Source organism: Mustela lutreola, chromosome 8 (assembly GCF_030435805.1).
Source record: "Mustela lutreola isolate mMusLut2 chromosome 8, mMusLut2.pri, whole genome shotgun sequence".
Classification (NCBI taxonomy): Eukaryota; Metazoa; Chordata; class Mammalia; order Carnivora; family Mustelidae; genus Mustela; species Mustela lutreola.
In genome coordinates this window covers 132,506,823-132,531,974 of record NC_081297.1, presented here as the reverse complement: position 1 = coordinate 132,531,974, position 25,152 = coordinate 132,506,823, and the positions used below count along the sequence as shown (strand labels likewise).

The 25,152-nt window shown below is 34.9% G+C and overlaps 3 protein-coding genes across 4 annotated transcripts in view; 1 reads left to right on the top strand and 2 right to left on the bottom strand.

Annotated features, from left to right (window-relative positions):
• Positions 1 to 4,567: 4,567 nt before the first annotated feature.
• On the bottom strand, positions 4,568 to 5,077 carry LOC131838005 (small ribosomal subunit protein uS10-like). Its single transcript, XM_059183648.1, has one exon. The coding sequence runs from the start codon at positions 4,965 to 4,967 to the stop codon at positions 4,611 to 4,613; it is 357 nt and encodes a 118-aa protein (XP_059039631.1). The 5' UTR covers positions 4,968 to 5,077; the 3' UTR covers positions 4,568 to 4,610.
• Positions 5,078 to 19,899: 14,822 nt separating this feature from the next.
• PARPBP (PARP1 binding protein) overlaps positions 19,900 to 25,152 on the bottom strand; it is a 72,988-nt gene continuing 67,735 nt past the window's right edge. For both annotated transcript variants that reach the window (XM_059186673.1, XM_059186675.1), the window contains one exon: positions 19,900 to 24,700. In XM_059186673.1, the coding sequence (XP_059042656.1) occupies positions 24,363 to 24,700 (338 nt within the window). In that variant the 3' untranslated portion in view covers positions 19,900 to 24,362. The remainder of the gene's footprint in view (positions 24,701 to 25,152) is intronic.
• On the top strand, positions 22,897 to 23,688 carry PMCH (pro-melanin concentrating hormone). Its single transcript, XM_059187536.1, has 2 exons — positions 22,897 to 23,145; positions 23,482 to 23,688. Exons 1-2 carry the CDS (start codon positions 22,897 to 22,899, stop codon positions 23,686 to 23,688), a joined length of 456 nt encoding a protein of 151 aa, XP_059043519.1.

Sequence of the window (25,152 nt, the reverse complement as noted above, 5' to 3'; positions counted from 1 at the left end):
CCACTGATCTGTGTGTCTGTTTTTGTGCCAGTACCATACTGTATTGTTGACTACAGCATTGTAATATAGCTTGAAGTCAGGAATTGTGGTGCCTCTAATTTTGCTTTTCTTTTTCAAGATTCCTCTGGCTATTTGGGATCTTTTCTGTCTCTATATGAATATTAGAATTGCTTGTTCCAGCTCTGTGAAAAATGCTGGGGGTATTTTAATAGGGATTGGATTAAATGTGAAGATTGCTTTGGGTAGTATAGACATTTTAACAAATTTGTTCTTCCAATCCATGAGCATGGAATGTTTTCCTATTTCTTTGTGTCATCTTCAATTTCTTTCATAAGTGTTTTTTAGTTCTGAGTACAGATCTTTTACCTCTTTGGTTAGGTTTATTCCTAGGTATCTTGTTGCTATCATATTTTAAAATGAGAAAACTATGCTATATAAAGAAATAATTCCAGTTTCCATGATGACATCCTTCATCAAGTAGCATTAATTATTCACACTAGTATAACATTATCCTGTATTAATAAGGAAAATGCATGATGAACTTCTACCAAAGAAAGATAGGTCAATGTGATTAATTTCGGTAAGATCTTTTGGGTTCCAATACATGCTTTATTTTTGTTTCCTGTATGAATAAATGATGCTTCAGGTCATGGGAAATATTTGACTAGCTATGGTTAAACAAAATTTATCAAAAAGTACTTCATTACCTTAACTAGTTTTTCCTTTATAAAAATAAAAGTATATTTTCCTTGCTTTCCATAAAGTTACATTTAAGTCAAATTAATAAGGCTGACTCATCAACAATTTCATACTCTTAAAACAGCAGTTTTCCACCTGCTCACAGTTTACCAACAGTAATAGGTGCTAGGCAGTGAGCAAGACTGTAAGCTATCATATAATATCCACACTCTAATTTTCCTTGCTTAATAGAATTTCACTACTATTCTGGGTGTCAACCAGATCTAGCCAAATTTTGCCTCCTGGCTTCCCTTGCAATAAGGAGTGACTTTTTTTTTTTTTTTTTTTTTAAGATTTTATTTGTCAGAGAGAGAGATCGAGCACAGGCAGACAGAGTGGCAGGCAGAGACAGAGGGAGAAGCAGGCTCCCCGCCGAGCAAGGAGTCCGATGTGGGACTCGATCCCAGGACGCTGGGATCATGACCTGAGCTGAAGGCAGCTGCTTAACCAACTGAGCCACCCAGGTGTCCCAGGAGTGACTTTTTGAGAGGTAGACAGACATATCTTATGGGGCTTCAACTTATATGTGTGCTAGATTTTGCTTCTCCCCTCCACAGCTTTCATCCAGGAATACAGATAAAATGACTACAGTTGCTACAACTACCATAGTGACTTTGGGAATAGAACTCAATACTAAGCATGATCAAGAACAAAGAAAGAACCTAGTTTCTGGTGACATCATGGAATCATGATTCTCTGATTATGCCCAGACTCCTCTTTGCATGGGGAAACTAAATCTCCCAATTTATTTAAGTGCCTCTATTATAAATTGGTTACTCAGCTAATCATTAACTAATGCAATAATCCCTTTCACTAATATGAGTTTCAACAGTGGTGCATAAACAATAACCTTAGAACACTGAAAAAAAATAATAAAATTACTAAAAAAAAAAAAAAAAAAAAAAAAAACACAGATATGTGACCTTAGAGAAATCTGAAGGAAGTTGCAAAAATAATTCTCAGAGGTATAAATTTCACTTCCTTTTTTTCCCCTAAAGATTTTATTTACTCAAGAGAGAGCAAGAGAGAGTGTGAAAGTGAGAACACAGAAGAAAGGGAGAAGCAGACTTCCCCAGAGCAGGAAGCCCAAAATGTGATTTGATCCCAGGACCCCAAGATCACCACTTGAGCCAAAGGCAGCTGTCTAACTGACTGAGCCACGCAGGCACCCCCATACCTCCTTCCTTAAAGAAGGATTGCTAGGACTTAAACAGCATGAGCAAGACTTGCTGATTTGAAGGGAAAATGAAATAGAAATAATAAACAATGACAAAGTGCCAGTATTCATACTGCTTGTAGAACTTTCTATGGAATGTCATTGGCAACATCAACAGCTATAGCGGTAGTGAAAATATTTATTAGGCATCTGTATAGCTGTGAATTATACAGAGGTAAGTAATGTTTGGATGAATTTGACAGCATGATCTCTGCTTCCAAAGGAACATTCATATATGTATGTTACAACATATGATGAGGTTCAAAGACACAATGATTGCCATCAACAAGAAAAATATACTTCTTGGCAGCCACCAGGACACATCATTTCTTTCCATCACTGGCAAGATCTTGGCTAGAATTCTTTTGGATCAGCTACTATTCAATGATGGCAACTGTGCACTCCCAGAATAACTGTGGCTTTAAACCACAGGGCAACTGACAAAATCTTTTCTCTATGTCAGAAATAAGAAAAATACAGAAAGCAGTCTGAATATTACTAAATTTATTGACTGCACAGAAAATTTTGACTCTGTAGACCTGAACTACGTGTTACAATGTAACTTTTTGTGCCTATGCTTTGTAAGGATCTAAGAAGTTGGTGAGACTGTACACATTAGTTAATTAAAGGTCATTTAAACAGCTACCAAATACCCAGCACTATGCAGATTATAGCTATTTCTACTATTGACTATTTAATGAGTATCTCTCCTATTAGAATATAAGCTTCATATAGAAGGGCCTGAGGCTATCCCATCACCTACAGAATTCCCAGTGCCTAGCAGTGTCTGGCTCATATTATTAGATACACAGTAACCATCTGTTGAATGAATAAAGGCACAGTTACAAAACACAATACTTATACTTCCCATGGGGAGACAAAACATAAAATAACTGTATCTTATTATCTAGATTAATCTTCACAATTCCCACTGTTGAGGGCAGTGCTGTCTAGTAGAAATTTCTATAATGATGAAAATTATTTTTTTTTAAGATTTTATTTGTTTACTTGACAGAGATCACAAGTAGACAGAGAAGCAGGCAGAGAGAGAGAGAGAGGGAAGCAGCCTCCCTGCTGATCAGAGAGCCCAATGCGGGACTCTATCCCAGGACCCTGAGATCATAACCTGAGCCGAAGGCAGCGGCTTAACCCACTGAGCCACCCAGGCGCCCATGAAAATGATTTTTAACTGCACTATCCAATATGGTAGCCACCAACCAGACGTGGCAACTGAGCACCTGAAATGTACTAGTCCAACTACATTACTCTTTACTCATCTTAAGCTACATAGCTGCATTTGGTTTTTATTAAAATTTTAATTAGGATTTGGAGTTTTAAGTAGAGAATGGGGAATCCTAACTTATGTTTTTTCATTAATGTGTTCCTTCTCCCCTACCAGTGCCCCCGAAATATACACAACTAAAGGAAATTTAAGAAAGGTTAACAGGTTGTTTGCCTGGGAATTCCACTCCAAAAAGTTGTAAAGAAAGGGTAGAAGAGAGCCTAGCCATTTTTAACTACATGGAGAATTAACCCAGCATTTCAAGTACCCAGTACTCAAAGTTAAGAGAACAAAGTCAAGAATTAAGAATACAAATAAATCCACAAAAATAACATCTCCATATAGTATTAGATGGGCAGAACGTATCCCACCCTCAACAATGCTGGATGGCTAACTGGACTGTCACATTGCAGAACATTCAGTGAACTGTTCAATATATATTTATTGAGTGTTTGCTGTGTGCCAAACACTGTTTAAAGCTCTGGGAATATAGCAATGAACAGACTGACAAAATCCCTGTTCTCGTAGAGTCTACATTTTGGTGGGTGGATAGAGACAGCCAGTCAACAAAGAATTAAGTAAAATCGTATATCGGGTGGCACTAAGTTCTAAGGGGAACAAAAAGTGGGGAAGAGGGACAGAGCATAAAAGGAAAGGGCTGGCTAGGGAAGACCTTATTGAAAAGATTAAATCTGGGGAGCCTGGGTGGCTCAGTGGGTTAAGGCCTCTGCCTTGGACTCGGGTCATGGTCCCAGGGTCCTGGGATCGAGCCCCGCGTCGGGCTCTCTGCTCAGTGGGGAGTCTGCTTCTCCCTCTCTCTGCCTGCCTCTCTGCCTACTTGTGATCTCTATCAAATAAATAAATAAAATCTTAAAAAAAAAAAAAAAGAAAAGAAAAGATTAAATCTGAGATACAACTTGGAGGTAAAGACACACGCCAGCAGATAACTGCAAAGAGAGTTTCAACCATGGAAACAGCAAATCCAAGAGACCTCAAATAGGGCAATGTGCTTTGAGCCAAGAGAGGAAGTATAGGAGTGTAGAAGAGATCAGAAAGTCACAGAGGCCCCCAGATCAAGGAGAGGTTTGGACACCACTATGCAACCTGAAATGTGCTTCTAAGAACAATGAGAAATTTTTGGAGGTTTTTGAATTGAAAAGTGATTTGACTTGCATTTTCAAAGATCTGCTCTGGATGCTATATTGAAAAGAAGAGTGTTGGTGGGGGCCGGGAGCGAAATGGAACAAAACAGATAAAATCCCCTGCCCTCAGTTAGCTTACATTCTAATGACTAGAAGCAGGTAGCAAGTACTTCTCAATTTCACAAACAATTTTTTTCTTTTAACAGATTATCAATTTATTAAAAAGGTTGATTTAAGCATCTGCAATGGTGACTTCAACCTCAACTCCTGGCTCAATACTGATGGATGTAATCTGCTTAACAATCTCAGGACTGTGCAAATCAATGAGCCGCTTGTGGATCCTCATTTGAAACCGATCCCAAATCTTAGAGCCTTCACCACAAGGAGTTTTTCTTGTAGTGATTCTCAGAGTCTTGGTAGGCATCCGAACTGGTCCTTTCACTTTCAGATTCTTTTCCTTGGCGCCCCTGATCAAATCAGCACATACCTTTTCCAAAGATTTTACGTTGCGGCTGGTGAGAGTTATTCTAATTCGGTGAATCGCCACCTCCGGTTCCACGGGTGTCTTCCCGGTGTCTTTAAAAGCCATGGCTGCGGCGCGGCTTCCTGACCGACTTGTTCCTCGGTGAGAGCGAACAGCGGTGAGTCAGGAGCAGAAGCGGGGCCACCAAAGCACCGCCGAACCTGCGACCGCGTCTTCCTCAAAGAGCAACAATTTTTTTTTTATTCAGTTAATTATATAACTGAATTTTGGGAGGAGATGAAATAGCACAGAGAGGTTAAGTAACATGGTCATGTGTATACAATACCTTATTTGGAAAAAAGGGTCTCTACAGATGGGACTAAATTAAAGATCTCGAGATAAAGAGAGATTCCTATATTATTCTGGTGGGACCTAAATGTCATCACATGAATCCTTACAGGTAAGGACAGAAGGATATTACAGACAGATACACAGAGTAAGATACAATGTAGAAAACCTTATGAAGACAGAGCAGAGAGAGCTATAGCCAGCCACAATGCCAACAACCACCAGAAACTGGAAGAGGCAATAAAAGATCTCCTGTAGAGCTTCTGGAGGGAGTGTGGCCCTGCCTATAGTTTGATTTCAGACATCTGGCCCCCAGAACTGTGAGAAATAAATTTTTGTAGTTTCAAGCCACCAAGTTTATGGCAATTTGTTACAGCAGCCCAAAGAACATAGCTATCATACTTTGTACTGTTATCTTAACAAATTCACACATTATCTTTTATTTAGTGAAAGTAATATGGTATGATGACATACCATATGCCAGATTCTGGGGTTTTCTAAAAGATGTATTTATTTGAGAGGAAGGGAGAGAAAGAGAGATTGAGCACATGCACGAGTAGGGGGAGGGGCAGAGGGGAAGAATCTTCAAGCAGACTCCCTGCTGAGCACAGAGCCCAGTGTGGGGCTCAGTCTCACAACTCATGAGACTGTGACCTGAACTGAAACCAAGAGTCTGACGCTCAAAGGACTGAGCACCTAGCTATCCCCACATTCTGTTTGTAATACCAGGAATAAAAATGTAAACAAAACAAAGTCCCTACACTCCTGAACATGAGGTAATTTTAGAAAATAATAAGCACAGTGAAGAATATAAAACAATGAGATGGAATAGGGAATGACTGGGGAGAGGACTCCTTTAGGCAGTGGAGTCAAAAAAGCATTCTCAGAAATCATGTGGTTTGAGCGGAGCTTCATGATGATGAGGGACAAACGCCCATACAAATAACAGGAGGAAGATGCTCCTGACAGAGGGAACAGAGTAGGGCAAAGATCTAGAACCAAAGATATTTGGCATATCAGAAGGCCAATATGGCTGGAGTGGATGAAAAACGGGAAGAAACTGCAATGTAAGACATGTAGGCCATTTGTATCAATTATCTACTGCTACAAAAAAGCTGTGTAACAAACACACACAAAAGTTCATGTCTATAGCTTATGCTTCTAGAATCAGCTGAGAGTCTGCTAGGCAGCTCTACTGACCTCAACCGGACTTGGTTTAATGTCTAATGTTTGAATTGGTATCTACTGATTGAGGAAGGCCTCAGCTGTAGCAAATGGGGCTCTGCTCCATGTGGCACTCTCTCCAGCAAGCTTGTAGGGGAATGTTCTCATGATGATGGCGGAGGTTCAACAGAGAATATCCAGTGTGCAAGATGAGTTCAAGCCACTGCCTATGTAATATCTGATAACTTTTCTTTAGTTAAAGCTAGTCACTTGGCTGAGGTCAAAGTCAAGGAGTGGGCAGGTCACCCTGCCCTCAGTGGGAATACACAGGTACATGGTAGGGATACAGAGAACAATGAACAACTGAAGCCATCAAGGCAAGCTTCTGCAATATATAGGGCCTTGATAAACTAATGAATGTAAGAAGCAATTGTTTTTTAAATAGGATAATAATGTATTACAAATGTTGTAGGAGTTCAAAAAAAAAAGTTTTGACTATAATACTCAGAGAAAGCTACAAAGAGAAGGGTCTTGAAAGATATTTGTTTTAGATGGGTGGAGGGACAAGATGAGGAAATTTTAAGAGCAGAGAATAACATGAACAAAGTTATTATGGGAGAAAAGAGCACTGTATACACAGAATGAAGACAGGCATGTACACCAGTATCAAGACGTTCCCATCTGATTCAGTCTCTATCACAAACAGAAAAAAATAAAGTAGAACAAACAAATCTCATATGCATCCTACATAATAGAAACCACTCCATTTCAAAATATTTTGAGAGTCTAGAGTTCACAATGTGATAATCAGGAATGTCTGAGGACAGAAAACAGCCATGAGAGTACAAACAGAAGATTCCAAACATGTGCAACAATGAAGTCTCAATGTAGTATTTACCATAATGGTGAAGAAACCTGAAATTATGAATCAATGTATACAATACAACAATCCTTTTTGGTAACCCAATGTTACCAAATGCTTATCAGGATCTACCCTTCCCTGAGTACCACATAAACAAAGCTATCATCACATTGTTATTTTGGAAGCATGCTATCAGATGACTCCAAAATTGCTAGGAATCAAAACAATATCCAAGAAATCTCTTTTCAAGGCAACTAAAAAATTTGGCCACAAACATAATCTCAAGCATGTTCATGTAAATATTGAGGTTACTTATATCTTGATTCATGACATTAAGGTTTTAAGGCAATTCTCAAGAATTTTTTAAGCTTTAAAAACTGGTAATATATGGATCACTAGAACTGACTCTTCATCTGGCTCTTTAATTATTAATTCTGCTTATATGATACTAATAGCAACCTCTCATCCAGTAAAGAGACTCAGGGAACAGCCAGTCCACTAGTGTTCATAGGTATATAAGAATTCAAATCTTTATACAATTAAGTAAAAAAAAGGAAACCTCATGCAAAGCAGGCCCCTAATTCAAATACATATTGTAACAATATAAATATTTAATCAATTACAACAATATAAATATTTAAATCAGTTAGCAACTGGAGCAAAAAAAAAAAATGAGCATGGAACAAAGCTTGAGGATAACAATGTTTCTACTCTCTTGGTCTCATATTCACTGGACTAATTCCAGTAGAACATCACCAACTCTCTGCATATCTTTGACCATCCCACAATCCCACTAAACTGAGTCTGGTGACAAGATTCCCTACCCATCCCCATTGTATGAGCACAACTGAAAAGTTTTATAGCTTCCACAACCCTCAGCTGGGCCCCATATACATGAAGAATCTCTAAGCCCACACTATGAGCCTGAGCCTGCATGCTGGGAGACTTGAATCTATACTATGCCCTCAAATTGAAGACAGACTGAAGCTGATTCTTCCCAGAAAGACTGGAGTCAATTCATCAACGAAATTCAAACTCTCAGTCATGTAACATCCTAATTTCACTGCTGAATCTTCAGTGGCCTAAATGCCTATCAGGATCTACCCTTCCCTGCGTACCACATAAACACCATACACAGACAGAAACACCACCCCCTTCTAAGAAGTGGAGAGACTGCTTCTTTTGCCAGCCAAATCCACCTTGCCGAATATCTTGCTGTTCTTGTTCACTATTAGAATGTGAGCCCTCCAGTCATCCATCTCCCCCACACTGTCATCTCCAATTAGCTCTGTGCTTCCTTCTCTCTCCCTCCTGTTTATACTATGCTTTCTGGGTAATAAACACCCTTATAACCTTCTCCACTGATATATTTTTTTAAAGATTTTATTTGTCAGAGAGAGAGAGAGGGAGAGAGACCGAGAGAGCACAGAGTGGCAGGCAGAGGGAGAGGGAGAAGCAGGCTCCCTGCTGAGCAAGGAGCCCGAAGTGGGACTCGATCCCAGGACGCTGGGATCATGACCTGAGCCGAAGGCAGCTGCTTAACCAACTGAGCCACCCAGGTGTCCCCCACTTCACTGATATTTTAACCATCACACATATGTAAGAGTTGGGAAGGGGGATGAATGTCAATAACACATAAAATCTTCTGTTATGTGAGTCCCAGAAATTCAGCAATGCTATTTCTTTCTTTGTTATCATCATGCTGTGATATCTTCCATCTTTCAAGAGAATTATTCCCTTGGTGTCACACCCTCTCCTGTCCACAGTGCAATTTTTCTGTATTCCTCAGCATAAATTGTTCATATAGGTTTTTTATACTTAACATCTCTACTGTTCTCTTCCTGTTCATTCTTAAATCCTCTCCTATAGGTGTTTAGTCTCCACTAACATCATTGAAACTTCATCAAGGTCACCAGTGACTACCATATGACCAAATCAAAGATGAACTCTCAGTTCTTATCTTACCCAGTATCATTTGTGCTTTTCTGCATTTATTGAGATCATGTTCTTACTCCTTTATTCAATTAATATGGTTAAATCTGATTTTTTTTAAAGCTAACTCTACATTTCTGAATTAAACCTCACCTGGACATTAATTATGATCCTTTCCATATAACTGGTTTCTACTTGAAAATACTTCGTTTAGAATTTTTACATCTATGTTTACAAGAAAGCCTGGCCTGTTATTTTCACTTCTTATAATATCCTTGTCAGGTTTGGTGCCTAGTTTATGCTAGACTCAAAATAAGTGTTGGGAAATTAGCAGGATTCAGACAAACAGAACTAAACACACACATACACACGCACACACACATGATTTGCTACAAGGATTCTATTTCATGCATTTGTGGAAGCTAATTAGGTAGTCTCCATAAGTTTGTAGCATCTGGTGTTGGAGTCCAAAAGGTAGGCAGTTGGGAAGGAAAGATGGACATAAAGTAGGGAAGAACAGGACAAGCTGAAACTCAAAGGGCATGAGCTGAAACCAGTGAAAACAGACCGAAACTCTCATCTGATCTTTTTGCGTCAAACATGTCCTGTAAGGAGGGCTAGTGTCCTTTATCACAGAACTATACACAAACATACACACATGTCCCAGGAGACAGAAAAACTGAAAGTGGATCCAGGGGAAGGTAGAGCTGTTGCAGGCCTGACTGTTACCCAAGCCAACCAGATAAGCCAACAGGTAAGCAACATTATGTGTAAGCTACAAAATGAATGCTGACATTTCTGTCCTCTAAGTCTCATATAAAAATGTCTCTTGTGGCCAACTCTAATTAGAGACATACAGATAAAGGGAAGGAAATTTTGGAAAATGTAATGCAGTCCAGGCAAGGTGATACATTACAAAGCTACCATAGAAACTATTTCTTCTTCTTCTGTTTCCTGATAGTGTTTTTGTTAAGATTGGTATTATTGTTTGGAATAATACATCAGTGAGGGCATTTGGGCCTAGAGTTTTCTTTGCAACAAAGGGTTTTAATTTATGGATTCAATTTATTTAATAAATACAGAAATAGAGAAATGTTCAGATTTCCTATTTTTTTGTGCCAGCCTTATGTCTTTTTTTCCTACTGTATTTGTTTATCTCATGAGACTATTTCCCTCAGGCTGTCTGTATTTGTAAATAAAGTTTTATTGGGACACAGCCATGCCGTTATTAAATATTATGTATAGGTGCTTTTATGCTGCAATGACAGAGCTGTATAGATGTGACTGTACAGTCCACAAAGCTTAAACTATCTACTATCTGGCGCTTTACAGAAAAAGTTTGCCAATCCCTGATCTGTCTCATCTACATTTATTGGCAATGAGTTGATCATAATATATAATTATTATCTTTGTTAATGTCTATAAGATCTATAGTAATGTTCTTTTTATGTTCTTGGTATTAATAACTTGTTTTTTGGCTCTCTTTCTTTCTGCTACAAGTCACTAAACTATCAACATAAAATTTTTCTATTCTATGGTTGCATTCTATTTTATTGATTCCTATTCTTATATATAGTAACCTCTTTCTTGTATTTTCTTTGAGTTTACTTTGCTGGTTTTTTTACAAGTTCCTTAAGATATAAGCTTAGATCATTATTTTTTCAATCCTTTTTATTTTTGAAAATATGCATTTTTTTTAAAGATTTTATTTATTTATCAGGGGGGGGGGGAGTGAGCACAGGCAGACAGAATGGCAGGCAGAGGCAGAGGGAGAAGCAGGCTCCCTGCTGAGCAAGGAGCCTGATGTGGGACTCGATCCCAGGACGCTGGTATCATGACCTGAGCCGAAGGCAGCTGCTTAACCAACTGAGCCACCCAGGCGTCCCGAAAATATGCATTTTAAAGCTATATATTTTTCCATAAACACTGAGTAACTAAACCCCATATTATACCATATTCTCATTATCTTCAGTTCTAAATACCTCTGAATTTCTGTTGTGATTACCCTCTCCAACCATACATTATTCAAAATTGCATTGTTTAATATCTAAACATATGATGATAGTCTTAGCTGTTTTTTCCTGTTAATGATTTCTGTTTTAACTCCAGAGTGATAAAAGAATATGCACTACGATTCCAAATGTGAAATTTGTTGAGACACAAATTCAAGTATCCAAAGCAGGTTTGAAATGAACCAAGTTGAGCCACTTATATGCTTGACTTCAATATTATAAAACTACAATAATCAAGATAATATGGTACTGCAGGGACGCCTGGGTGGCTCAGTGGGTTAAGCCAATGCCTTCGGCTCAGGTCATGATCCCAGAGTCCTGGGATCAAGTCCTGCATTGGGCTCCTTGCTCAGCGGGGAACCTGCTTCTCTCGCTGCCTCTGCCTGCCTCTCTGCCTGCTTGTGTGTACTCGCTTGTTCTCTCTCTCTCTCTGGCAAATAAATAAAAAATCTTAAAAAAAAAAAAAAAGATAATATGGTACTGCAATAAGAGTCAATAATTAGGTCAAGGAAAAATCAGAGGGTCCCAAAATAGGTCTGTACTTTTGGTCACTTAGTTTTTGAAAAAGGCATCGAAGCACCACTATGAGGGAAGGAAAATCTTCTCAACAAATGGTACCTAAACAGTAGTATATCCATATAAAAACAGGAACTTACTAAACACTAACTCATACTCACACCATACACAAAAACTAACTTGTGATGGATTATAATAGACCTAGGTGTAAAAACTAAAACCATATAACTTTTGGAAGATGTATAGGGGAATATCTTTAAGTCTTGAAGGTAAGCAAAAATTTATTAGGACACAGAAAGTAATAATGATAAAAGGAAGAATTCATAAATTAGGCTTTACCAAAATTAAAAAAACTTCTGTTTCTCTACACACCCAAGTAAGAAAACGAATAGTCAGGAGAAAAAAAATATAAATACACACACACACACACAGAAAAGATTGGAATTCAGGATATTTAAAAACTTCTTACAACTCAACAGTTAAAAAAAAATCATTCCCCCCAAAAGAGGAAAGATTTAAAAAGACACTTCACAAAAGAAGATACGTGAATAGCTAATAAATACATCAAACATGCTCAACATCATTAACATGGAAATGCAAATTAAAACTACAATGAAATATCACTCTTCATCTACCAAATGACTAGAAATAAGAAGACTGACAACATTAAATATTGGTGAGGATGTGGAGCAACCAAAGCTCTAATAAATTCTTGATTAAAGTATAATATAGTAGAATCATTAAAAAAGAATAAATCTGATAATTTCTGGGACACCTGGATGGCTCAGTCATTTAAGCATCTGCCTTCGGCTCAGATTATGATTCCAGAGTCCTCCCTGCCCAGCAGGGAGTCTGCTTATACCTCTCCCTCTGCCCCTTTACCCCCACTCATGCTCTCTATCTAATAAAATCTTTAAAAAAATAATCTGATAATTTCTTTTTTTTAATTTTTTTTTAAATTTTATTATTTATTTGACAGAAAGAGATCACAAGTAGGCAGAGAGGCAGGCAGAAAGAGAGGGGGAAGCAGGCTCCCTGCTGAGCAGAGAGCCCGATGTGGGGCTCGGTCACAGGACCCTAAGATCATGACCCGAGCCACCCAGGCACCGCAATCTGATAATTTCTTATAAAATCAAACATACATCTACCCTATGACCTAGCAATTCCATTCAATTTAAATCTTAAAAAATTTTTAAAATTTTAAAATTTTTAAAAAGGTCCACAAAACGACTTAAACAAAAATGTTCATAGAAACCTTATTTATAACAGAAAAAAAAAAAAGCAGATACAACACAAAAGCCCATCAAAAGGAGAATGGATAAACCAACTGTGACTTATTCAAACAATGGTAATAAAATGGAAAGAACTACTCCTTCATACATCACAGATGTCAGACATGCTGAGTAAAAGCAGCCTTACACAAAAGACTGCATACTGGAAGACTCCAGAATGGGCAAAATAATTCACAGTACAAATAATCAGAAAAAAGATTGCCTCAGAGCAGAGGTCTGGGGTGAGGAGTGGAGGCAGTTAACTATGAAGAGGTAAAAGATCACTTTCTGGGGTGATGACAATGTTTGACCTTGAAAGGAGTTTAGGTTAAGCAGCTGTATAGATTTGTCAAAACTCACTAAATGCACATTTATGAACTGTACATTTTTTGTAAATTTTTACCTTAAAAGAAAAATTTGTAAGCAAATATTAAATTCTAGTTAATTATTAACATGTTGAAGTATTTAGTGAATATGTTTATAAAAAATAAAAAAATTATAAAAGCAAAAAAAAAAAGTATATTGACACGTATATTTTGAAATGCATTAGAAGATTAAGATGATTAAGGGAGGGACAGAAAGATAATAAAACAGGTGTAGTAAAATATTAAAAATAGAATCTAGGTTGAGGTGTATGGATTATTCACTGTATAAATTTGGGAAGTAATTTAAGCATTCTTACATCTTTTGGTAATATAAGTGAATAATCTTGGCTTTTAGATTCATAAAATTGGCCATTAAGAAACTCAGGGTTCTCAGTAAAAAAAAACAATGACCAATCCCTTTGATTTGTATTGCAGTTAGTAGCATCACAGGGCAAAGATCTGTCAATTGGAGGGAAAAAAAATTCGATAAAGCAGTTTTCAAATATATGGTATTAGTAGTTCTTCATAAAATGAAGATCATATCTGATATAAACCTTTAGCCTTTCCAAGGTTTTCTGAACCACCCAAGCCCATCTGGCAATAAGTTTCCTTCTTCAAAGTTCCTTTCTGCCACTTGGGGACACTTAATTTTCAGCATCAATGGAAAAGAAATCTACTATGCTCCATTGCACATCAGAGTAACCAATTTTTTTAAAGTTATCATTTAAAAAAATTGGAAACTATCTCCATAATTAAATGGTTAGGAGAAAACCTCATACTGTTCAGAGGCTATGACAATTTAAGCAAAATAAAGGGAAACATCAACTAATTTTTCTAAACTGTTAAAATGGTTTGAATTTGGTCCCGATTTTGGATGAGTATCAGCCAAACCAATTCATCTAGTGGAAATTTAAAACAAAATACGTAATTATAAATATTTACTGCATTTCCAAAACAGCAGCTAAGGGAAAAAAAAGTTTACCATTAACAAGGACTTTTATAGATTAAACAGCATCTCCAAAGCATGTTCAAACCCTGGGAAACAAAGCAAGGCACAGCTAACAACATTAAGAAGCCCTAAGAGGAAAGTCAGAGCATATTGGAGTCTTTTATTAAAAATACACTCTCAGAAAACATATCCCTAATAATATTTAAATAGTCCCCAAAAGAATCAGCAATTATTTCCACCTCTAACAAAATTTAGAGAAATCAGAATATTAAATAGTATTGTCCAAGAACTTGAAATAAATACCTAGAACACAAGAGTTAAATAAAAAGGAAACTTTAATATGCAATATATATATATATATATATAGAGAGAGAGAGAGAGAGAGAGATAGTAAACAGATTCCCTTTCAGAGAGAATTTTATACTGAAGAATGAATTGATACATCCAATTCCAGCAATATGGCAGACTACTCGTGTAGAAACCACCTCTCAGTAAAAAATATCTTAAAATGCTCAACAAAAACATCTTTTATAAAGTATGACTGCACTGGTGGTAAAATAAGGGACACCATAGGAAGCCAGAAAAGAAAAAAAAATGCAGTATTCCACAGGAGTTAAAAAGGGTTAGAGACAGCATTTACTCTGAGAGATTCTGTGAATTCCTGGTGGCCTAGCACCTGGTTTTAATGACCCACATATGCTGGGACAGAAGACAAACCTTAGGACCCAAGTAAATGAGAGCTCAGATCAGAAAATCACACATAAGCTGGGAACCCCCATAAGGAAGTAAACTGTTAAAAAATCCAGCTGGTAGAAGGAAACAAGCCTTTGTTGGCAAAGGCTCTGAGAAGGGGAAGTGGGAAGAAAAAGCATATACTGTCCCAAGAATTCCTAATGACAAAGGTATACTAACTTAGTTTGGTATTTCTACTGACTCTGTGGCCTGAAAAAGCTCAAGCATAAATAGTAAAGTGGCCCTGGACTTCTGTGCTCCAGGGGAGTGGCAGAAGCAAACATAGGAATTTCAAGAACTCCTCTGGACACAGTTCAATGAATATATGCAAAAAAATGAAAATTCACTAAACACATGAAGAAGATACCATGAGCTAGGGATCAGCAGAAATAAGAAACTACAGACTCAAACAGGGGAAGACAGCAGATACTAGAATAATTAGATAAATATGAATGTTTAAAAATAAATGTTTTAATAGATTTAAAGCAATAAAAAGAGACCTTTTTTTTACCCCAACATGATGCCTGGGAGAAAAACTATATTAATCTACCTATATAAGATATATAGAGTTTTTCTGAAAATATGGGCCTTTTAAAAGAATTTCATTATATTGCTACCGACTTATGTGTCTCTTCTACGCCAGAGATTTTTTAAAGTTTCTTATTTAACTCTTTAGGCATGGTTCGTCAGAGAAATTTTTAATTTAGTTATTTCTCTAGCCTCTGTGAAATAATTAATGATATTTAAACAAACTCTTAATTAAGAACTAGAATTCATAACTTAAAGAATTTAAGATGTGTACTTTTATAACTAGTACAATCATCTTCTTAGTAATGTCTTATAAATTTTAATGTCCAGGTAGGGCTTTTATTCCTTCTCAAAATAAATAGAACAAAACTGAGAAAAAAATATATAAATAAATATGCTGAAAAAGAGAAACCAACAACTGACCAGGCAGATCTGAAAAGGAACTAAATAGAACTTTTAGAAATAAAATATATAAGAAATTAAATTGAAAGCTCAATACATGGGCCAACTGGGTGGCTCATTAAGCGTCTGCTTTCAGCTCAGGTCATGTTCCCAGTGGGCACCTGGATTGAGCCCTGCATTAGGCTCCCTGCTCAGTGGAGAGTCTGTTCTCCCTCCCCCTCTGCTTGCCACCCCAGCCCCCCGACCCCTGGCTTGTGCTTTCTCTCTCTTTGTCAAATAAATAAATAAAAGAAGTCAAATTATCACTCTTCGCAGATGATATGATACTATATGTGGAAAACCCAAAAGACTCCACTCCAAAACTGCTAGAACTTATACAGGAATTCAGTAAAGTGTCAGGATATAAAATCAATGCACAGAAATCAGTTGCATTTCTCTACACCAACAGCAAGACAGAAGAAAGAGATATTAAGGAGTCAATCCCATTTACAATTGCATCCAAAACCATAAGATACCTAGGAATAAACCTAACCAAAGAGACACAGAATCTATACTCAGAAAACTATAAAGTACTCATGAAAGAAATTGAGGAAGACACAAAGAAATGGAAAAATGTTCCATGCTCCTGGATTGGAAGAATAAATATTGTGAAAATGTCTATGCTACCTAAAGCAATCTACACATTTAATGCAATTCCTATCAAAGTACCATCCATCTTTTTCAAAGAAATGGAACAAATAATGCTAAAATTTATATGGAACCAGAAAAGACCTCGAATAGCCAAAGGGATATTGAAAAAGAAAGCCAACGTTGGTGGCATCACAATTCCGGACTTCAGGCTCTATTACAAAGCTGTCATCATCAAGACAGCATGGTACTGGCACAAAAACAGACACATAGATCAATGGAACAGAATAGAGAGCCCAGAAATAGACCCTCAAATCTATGGTCAACTAATCTTCGACAAAGCAGGAAAGAATGTCCAATGGAAAAAAGACAGCCTTTTCAATAAATGGTGCTGGGAAAATTGGACAGCCACATGCAGTAAAATCTTAAGAATAAGTAAATGAATAGAAATAAATAAATAAAAATCTTTTTTTAAAAAAAGCTCAATACATAGTTAAACACCAGATTAGATACAAATAAAAGTGCCCTGGTAAGCTTGAATATAACTGAATAATTATTTAAAAATGCACAAAGAAAAGAAAACGTAGGGAAGAGAGTTATAAGATCTAGAGGACAGAGTAAGCAGGCAGGCCCAATGTATATCTACTGGGAATTCCAAAACGACAAATAGAACAGGAGAAAGGCGATATTCAAAAGAATAATCACTAATAATTTTCCAAAATTCAAAAGAAACACTCAACCCTTAGATTCAAGAATGTAAGCCAGGATGAATTAAAAGAAATCCAAACCCACACACGTCATGTGCAATTGCAGAACATCAAAGCCAAAGAAATTTTAAAAAGCAGCCAGATAGAGTATAGAAATTACCTAAAACGACATCATGATTAAAACCAACAACTGAGGGGCGCCTGGGTGGCTCAGTGTATTAAAGCCTCTGCCTTTGGCTCAGGTCATGATCCCAGGGTCCTGGGATCAAGCCCTGCATCGGGATCTCTGCTCAGCAGGGAGCCTGCTTCCTCCTCTCTCTCTGCATGCCTCTCTGCCTTCTTGTGATCTGTCAAATAAATAAAATCTTAAAAAAAAAAAAAAGAACAACAACAACTGATATCTTACCAGTAACAATGAAAATCAGAAGAAACTGAAATAGTAACACACTAAGGTAAAATAACTGTCAACTATATAACTGTACAGTCAATGACACTATTTTTCAAGAATAGCAGCAAAATGCATTTAATTAAAATAAAGCACTAAGAGACCTTCACCAACTTGGCATCTAACTCAGTATATTTCAGAAACTTGTAATTCAGAAAGAAGAAAATTGTCAAAGGATGATCTCAAATGTAAAAAGAAATGGTGAGGAAAAAAAAGTAAACTTGTAGGCAAATCTAAACAAATTGTTAACTGTGTAGAACAGCATAATAATTTTTAATTTATTTCATTAAAAAAATCAAGAAAGAACTTAAATCTTAGAGAGTAATAGCATGTTTAAGTTAAGAATAGCAGTAACTGGAGTTAAAGATTCTAAGGTGTTTACATTATTTGGGAGGAGGACAAAATACTGACTAACTTGAACATAAATAACTGAAGATGATATTAAAATGTTTAAGGTGGGGTGCCTAGGTGGCTCAGTCAACTAAGCATCTTACTTCAGCTCCTGTCATGATCTCTGGGATCAAGCTCAGTGTTGGGCTCTGCACTCAGCAGGGCAACTGCCTCTCCCTCTCCCCTTATCCCTTCCCAACTTCTGCTCTTTCTCTCTCAAATAATATCAAAAAAAGAATAAATAAACAAAAATAAATAAAGTGTCTAGGGTACCCTCTAAAAAAACAAAAAATAAATTAAACTTAGCCAGAAGGCAAGAAAGGGAGGGCGTGGTGAAGAAAATGTATTAGAACAAATAAACATCACAAAATAAGATAGTAGTACTGAATCTCAACAATTTGGTAAACAAAATAAATGTAAATGGGCTAAAGTCTCCAAGAAAAGGCAAAGACTGTCAGACTAAACATTCCAAATTCAGCCACACGATATTTACAGTAAACACATCTAAAACATAAAGATATAAGAAAAATAATAGTAATAGACACATTATTAAAGCTGGAGAAGGTCATGATACATGATTTGGTTTATGAGGAAGATGAAACAATATCTAATTTGAGTGTCCTAATAACATCAGCTCAAAATAAGCCAAAAATTGCAAGCTACAATAAGAATTAAGTAAGTTCATTACAGTGAAAGATTTGTATCTCTTTCAGTAATTGACAGTCCATGTAGACAAAAAACACACAAAGCATACAAGATTTAAACAACATATTATTTTTTTAAAATTTTATTTTTTATAAACATATATTTTTATCCCCAGGGGTACAGGTCTGTGAACAACATATTATTATGTTTCATTTTAGGGACACAACAATAATGTAAACATATATTCTTTTCAAGAATAAATAAAACTTTAATGTAAAATGAAGATATTATAGTCTAAGGCAAGTTTCTATATGTTGAACTATATGAAATTGGTATTTGTATGTCAAAAACAGCTAAAAATCATAATTATGTATTATTTAATCTAAGATTTCAAATACTCTATAATTTATAGACCAAAATTTCTGACAACAATTTTGTTGGAACTTGGTACCCTCTCCCCCAAAATTAAATTCCCATGTGTTTGGAATATTAAAAATATCTAAGTAATTGAGGAGATAAAGAAGAAATAATAATAAAAACAATAAAAACTTAGAATTAAACATTGAACATTCTATTTATCAAAATTGTGGGAATTAGCAAAAATGATACATAATGGAAAGCATATAGTCTTAAGTGCTTATTTTTAAGTATGTTTTTTTCTTTTAATTTAAGAAGTTATAAAATTAAAAAATAAGCCTTCCCCAAATAATAGCAGAAATTAATGAAATAGAAAAATAGAGAAGAGCAACAAAACTAAAATTTTTTTGAAAAGGCTAACCAAATTGATAAATCTCTAACAAGCTTGATCAAAAAAGATGGGTAAGAGAGTGACAGCAGAGACCACAAGACTATAAATAAACATAACTAAAACGAAATGCAACTACAGATGGAGCAAGGTTTAAGAAATTTAGAAGAAAATACTATTAATAACTTTTTGTTAGCAAATTTGAAAGCTTAAGTGAAATGGACAAATTCTATAATAAATTAAATTCCTGAAACAAACTAAACAGAAAAAGAGAGAAACTGAATGTTTCTACAGTTACTGAAGAAAGTGAATTAATCATTTAAAACAAAACAAAACAAAACAAAAATCCCACCAAGAAAACACCACACTCAAATAGTTTTACAGGAGAGAAAAGAAAAGGAAAAAACTTACTCCCCAGTTCATTTTATGAAGCTAATACAACTTTAATGCCAAACCAAACAAAGGCAATATAAGGAAGGGAAAGTACATATCAATCTCAGTCAAGATAATAAACACAAAATGTACTAAGTCAAATATTACCACATTGAACCCAACTATATTTTTAAAATGTTTCACAAATACATGGCTGATTTAACATGAGAAAAATCTGTTCATTTATTTACTAAAGACTGAAGGAGAAAAATGATATGGTCATCTCAATAGATGTAGAAAAAGTATTTGATGAATTCAATAACAATTAATGATCAAAAACTATTAGTAAGTCAGAAATAGAAGAGAACATCCTGCAAGTTATAAAGAATATCTATGAAAAACCAAGATTAAACATCATGCTCAATTTTAATTTAAAAACATTAAAAGCACTCTATAAAATCAGTGATACTTGCAAAGATATCTGTTATCTCCATTTCCAACATTTACTGGAGGTTTGGTCAATATCAGCGTGTATGCTCACATAGACATAGACACACACACACACACACACACGAATATAGAAAGACTTGGAAGAAGGAAATAAAGTGCTATTATTTTATTATTTATATCAATTGTCTTTATGGAAAACCCCAAAGGATTAATACATGTATAAACTATTTGGAATTAAAAAGATTTAGAAAGTATTTTATGCATAAGAGCACTACACAAAAGCCAATTGCACATGTATGACCAGCAATAACATTAGAAAAAGTAAATTTTTAAAAGATACCATTTATAATAACTAAAATAATTGAATTATAAATAACTATAATTGTTTAAACAAAACATATGTAAGAATTTTATGAAGAAAATAGTAAATGTTATTAAAAGATTTTAAAAATCTATATAAATATGGAAAAGTACCATGTTCATGGGTGAGAAAATGAATTATCTTAAGTGTCAATTGCAAAAAAAAAGAGTGTCAACTGCCTTCCAAAATTAATCTATAGAATCTATACTACTCCCTTCAAAATCCCACCGAAGTTTTTACAGAACTTGAAAAGCTGATGTTAAGATTTATTAAAAAAAAAAAAAAATGGAAAAGAATGGTCAAGAAACTGCTGTAGAAGAAAAACTGGTAGGTGAATAGGGGATTGGAAAACCTGACCAACCAGTTATCAAAAATTATTCTAAAATTACAACAATTAAGACTGAAGATTTGCAGTCAAATAAGAGTTTAAAAAGAGACTCACATGTATACAGAAAGTTGATATACTGCAGAGAAGTCAGAACAGATTAGTGAGATCAGGACAAATTATCCAAGAAACGTTGTAAGGACATTTGGAAAATATAAAATTGTATCTCTATCCTACATCATACATGAAATTTCAGACGAATTAAGAATTTAAGTGTAAACATCAAAACATTTAAACTTCAAGATGTATAGATGTTGATGATTTCATGGTTGGGAAAAATTTCTAAATGATAACATGTTAAAGAGAAAAAAATTTAAAATTTAAAATTTAGCAGTTTGGTCCGCCAAAACACACCATAAAGGGGTTGAGAAGACAAGTCACAAAGTGAGAAAAAATATTTAAAACACATATAACAAAGAACAATATCGAAGATATATAAAGAACTCCCATAAATCAATATGAAAAACAATCCAAAAGAAAAATGGACAAAGATTTTTTTATTTATTTTTATTTTTTAAAAAGATTTTATTTATTTACTTACTTATTTACTTATTTATTTGTCAGAGAAAGAGAGAAAGAGAGAGAGCACAAGCAGGCAGAGGCAGAGAAGGAGGCTCCCCGCTGAGCAAGAAGCCTGATTTGAGACTTGATCTCAGGACCCCGGGATCATGACTGGAGCTAAAGGCAGTGGTTCAATCAACTGAGCCACGCAGGCATCCCACCTTTTTTTTTTTTTTTTTTTAAAGAAAAGATGTTTTTTAAAGAGGATTTTATATAAGAGAAATGATAAATGGCTTATGAGCACATGAAAAAACACTCAACTTCTTTGGGAATCAGAGAAATACAAATTAAAAGGTCAATAAGATATCCAAGTATTGGTTAGGACATGGAGGAATGGGGACTGTCAAACCTGGCTCACTGGAGCTTAAATTGGCTACTATTATTCTGTAAGCATTTTAGCATCAGTAAAGCTGAAGATGTATATTTCATGACTCAGAAATTCCATACCTGGGAATATACTCTAGAAAAATTTTTACACATACGTACCAGAAGATAAACACAAGAATGTATTATCTTACTTGGTGAGGTCAAAATAAGAAATTATTATGAAATACTTAATTAAGCGTCATACAACATATTTATCCAAAATTGATATTTATGGAACACATAAATATTCTCTTCATGGACTTCATTAATTATTAAATTTATTAATAAATGTCAACAATATCCTTTTGTAAATGCAGAGATAAAACACACCTGACAGATCAATTTTTGATATATCATGAATAACTTTTTGTTTGCACTGATAGGCATATATACTTTAATCACTAAAGACTAAACTGAGCATTTATAAAAGAAAGTCCTTTTTGAAGATTATTTCAATTTAATCAGGATTAAAATAAATAATACTTTTATCCTTATAAACTTCAAATAAATTTAGTTTTAATATCATACTTAATCAGAAAATATACAAAAGAAAACAATAAGAATAGGGAGAGCCTGGTGTCCTATGGTCTTCCTTAATAACAATCCATTTTCAAGAGACTATAATCTACTCAACAGAAATCGTTCTGCCAAGGATATTAATCAGATTCTAAGAAAATTCACACTCAAAATAATAAGCCATTAAAACCAAAACAATGTAGGTATTAGCAGCTATACAAGAAGTCAGCCTCTCTCCGATGAGTCATTTCTAAAATAATGAACATCTACGTCTTTGCTTTGAAGTGTTTTATTCAAGCTGGAAAATATATAAAGGTAGGAATCACCTACAAAGTAGGTTGACTGAGAAATTTTTCTTCATTTTCCATAGTCTTATTTGACTCTATGCAAACATCACACTAAGAATGGCAAAAATGAGTCTCTCTTCCTACCTATTAATCCTAACTTTTTCTCTGTTTTCTCAAGGCATTTTACTTTCAGCATCCAAATCCATAAGAAATTTAGAAGATGACATGGTATTTAATACATTCAGGCTGGGGAAAGCCTTTCAGAAGGAAGATACTCCACAAAAATCAGTTGCTGCTCCTTCTCTGGAACAATATAAAAATGATGAGAGCAGTTTCATGAATGATGAGGAAAACAAAAATTCAAAGGTAAGTGGCAATGTGACTTATCCTTTCTTCAATGGAAATCTGAATGATTTTTACAATCAAAGTAAAATTGATACTTTTATAAATAGAAGTATATATAAACCATCACACTAAGCTTTAGGAAAACTGATGAAATTTCATACACACCAGGTTGTTGTTGTTCTCTGCACAACACTCTTATCCAAAAGTTTTTGCCCCAAAATTTTTATCTAATGTATTTTTAAAGAGTCAATACTGTACAGAGCATCTCTGAATTGATCAATGAGAATATTATACAAATATATTATAGTCCTATTACCAGTAAGACAGCTAAAACACAAATCAACCTTTTCTTTACAGAACACAGACTCCAAACATAATTTCTTAAATCATGGTCTGCCACTGAATCTGGCTATAAAACCTTATCTTGCACTAAAAGGATCTGTAGCTTTTCCAGCTGAAAATGGAGTTCAGAATATTGAATCAACACAAGAAAAGAGAGAAATTGGGGATGAAGAAAACTCAGCTAAATTTCCTATAGGAAGGAGAGATTTTGACAGTGAGTAGTCTTTTTAAAAATTCAATTCTTATATCTTAATATCATGAAAATAGAAACTCGGTGTTTAACTGGAGTTGGATCTGATTTTAACAAAATCAAGTAAGACCATGGTTCAATTAAGTGACCCCTGCCAAAGATGTGGGATTAAAAGTCATTTAAGGGTTATTATAATTCTGATTTATTCAGAATTAGCTATTAGATCCGTTTTCTTATTTCTAATAAATTTTGTGTGATTATAATAGTGCTTTAAACAATTTAAACTTTTTTTCCCTCCAGTGCTCAGATGCATGCTCGGAAGAGTTTACCGACCTTGTTGGCAAGTCTGAAACCTGTTGGACAACATCATCTTTTCCGAAGAAAACAAAATCATTTAATTGTCTGTCGGGGAAAAAGCCCTTAACATTACTATGACTTGTGTTACTTTAAATGCTTGTTTCAAAAGAAAGCAGCTGCTAACATATATCTGTAGCCTAAATGATATGATTTATCTGTGCATTAAACTTTGTGAATATTCTGCATAATGATTTACTAGTATTTTTTAAATGCTTAACTTACCTTATATACATTTCAGACCAACATAATAAAGAATCATAACTTATACCTTGCTCTCTTAAAAATTAAGTAGATGCCTTTGGCAAATAGTTAAATATACACAGAAATCTAAAGCACATAAAAACCAAATTCATAGTCTAAAAAATTGAGTTAACTTTGTCTGGCCAGTAATCAATTTGTCCTTGGCTGTACACTTGTTTTTTGCTACTCTGGCTACTTTGCCACATGGTTTATTCTGGAAATTGTTTGATGTCTCACATATCTTAATATTTTTATGTTGAGGTGGTTCATTTCCACTATCACAGAGATTATTTTTATCATCTAAATCCACCTGTTTCCTTTTTGAGCTTTTATTTCCTGTCTGACTACTTGATTTTCTTGCCACTTTTTCAATTTTACTTCTATCCAGACGAACATTTCCAGAACTTGTTCCAATTGCTGGCCTTCCAACAGATGAATTTACACCTTCTGTTATGCAAGATGAAAAAAGGAAAGAAATTACATAATATTTAGAATTACATGTGAAAATTACAATAAACTTTAAAAATCACTAAAGAATATTCAAAAATTTGATTTGCAATCACGTGTAAGTCACATGATTAACAAATACAGCTACATTATTAGCACCTTACTTTCCATTTACCATATCATATTTTTATCCCACCAAACAACAAATATTTGCTTTCCTTGAATGCATGCACTTAATCTTTAAATGCTACATGTTATTTCTTAAATATATTTAGTTAATCTGTGTCCTATTCCTCCTAGATTTGTACCTAGGTTTAACTTTTTAAATAAACCCATCTTAAAAATATAAACCTTTACATTTCACATTTCATATTTTTCAAAACAAAATTTTGTTTTACTTAAGATAAAAACCAATTTGGGGTGCCTGGGTGGTTCAGTTGATTAAACATCTT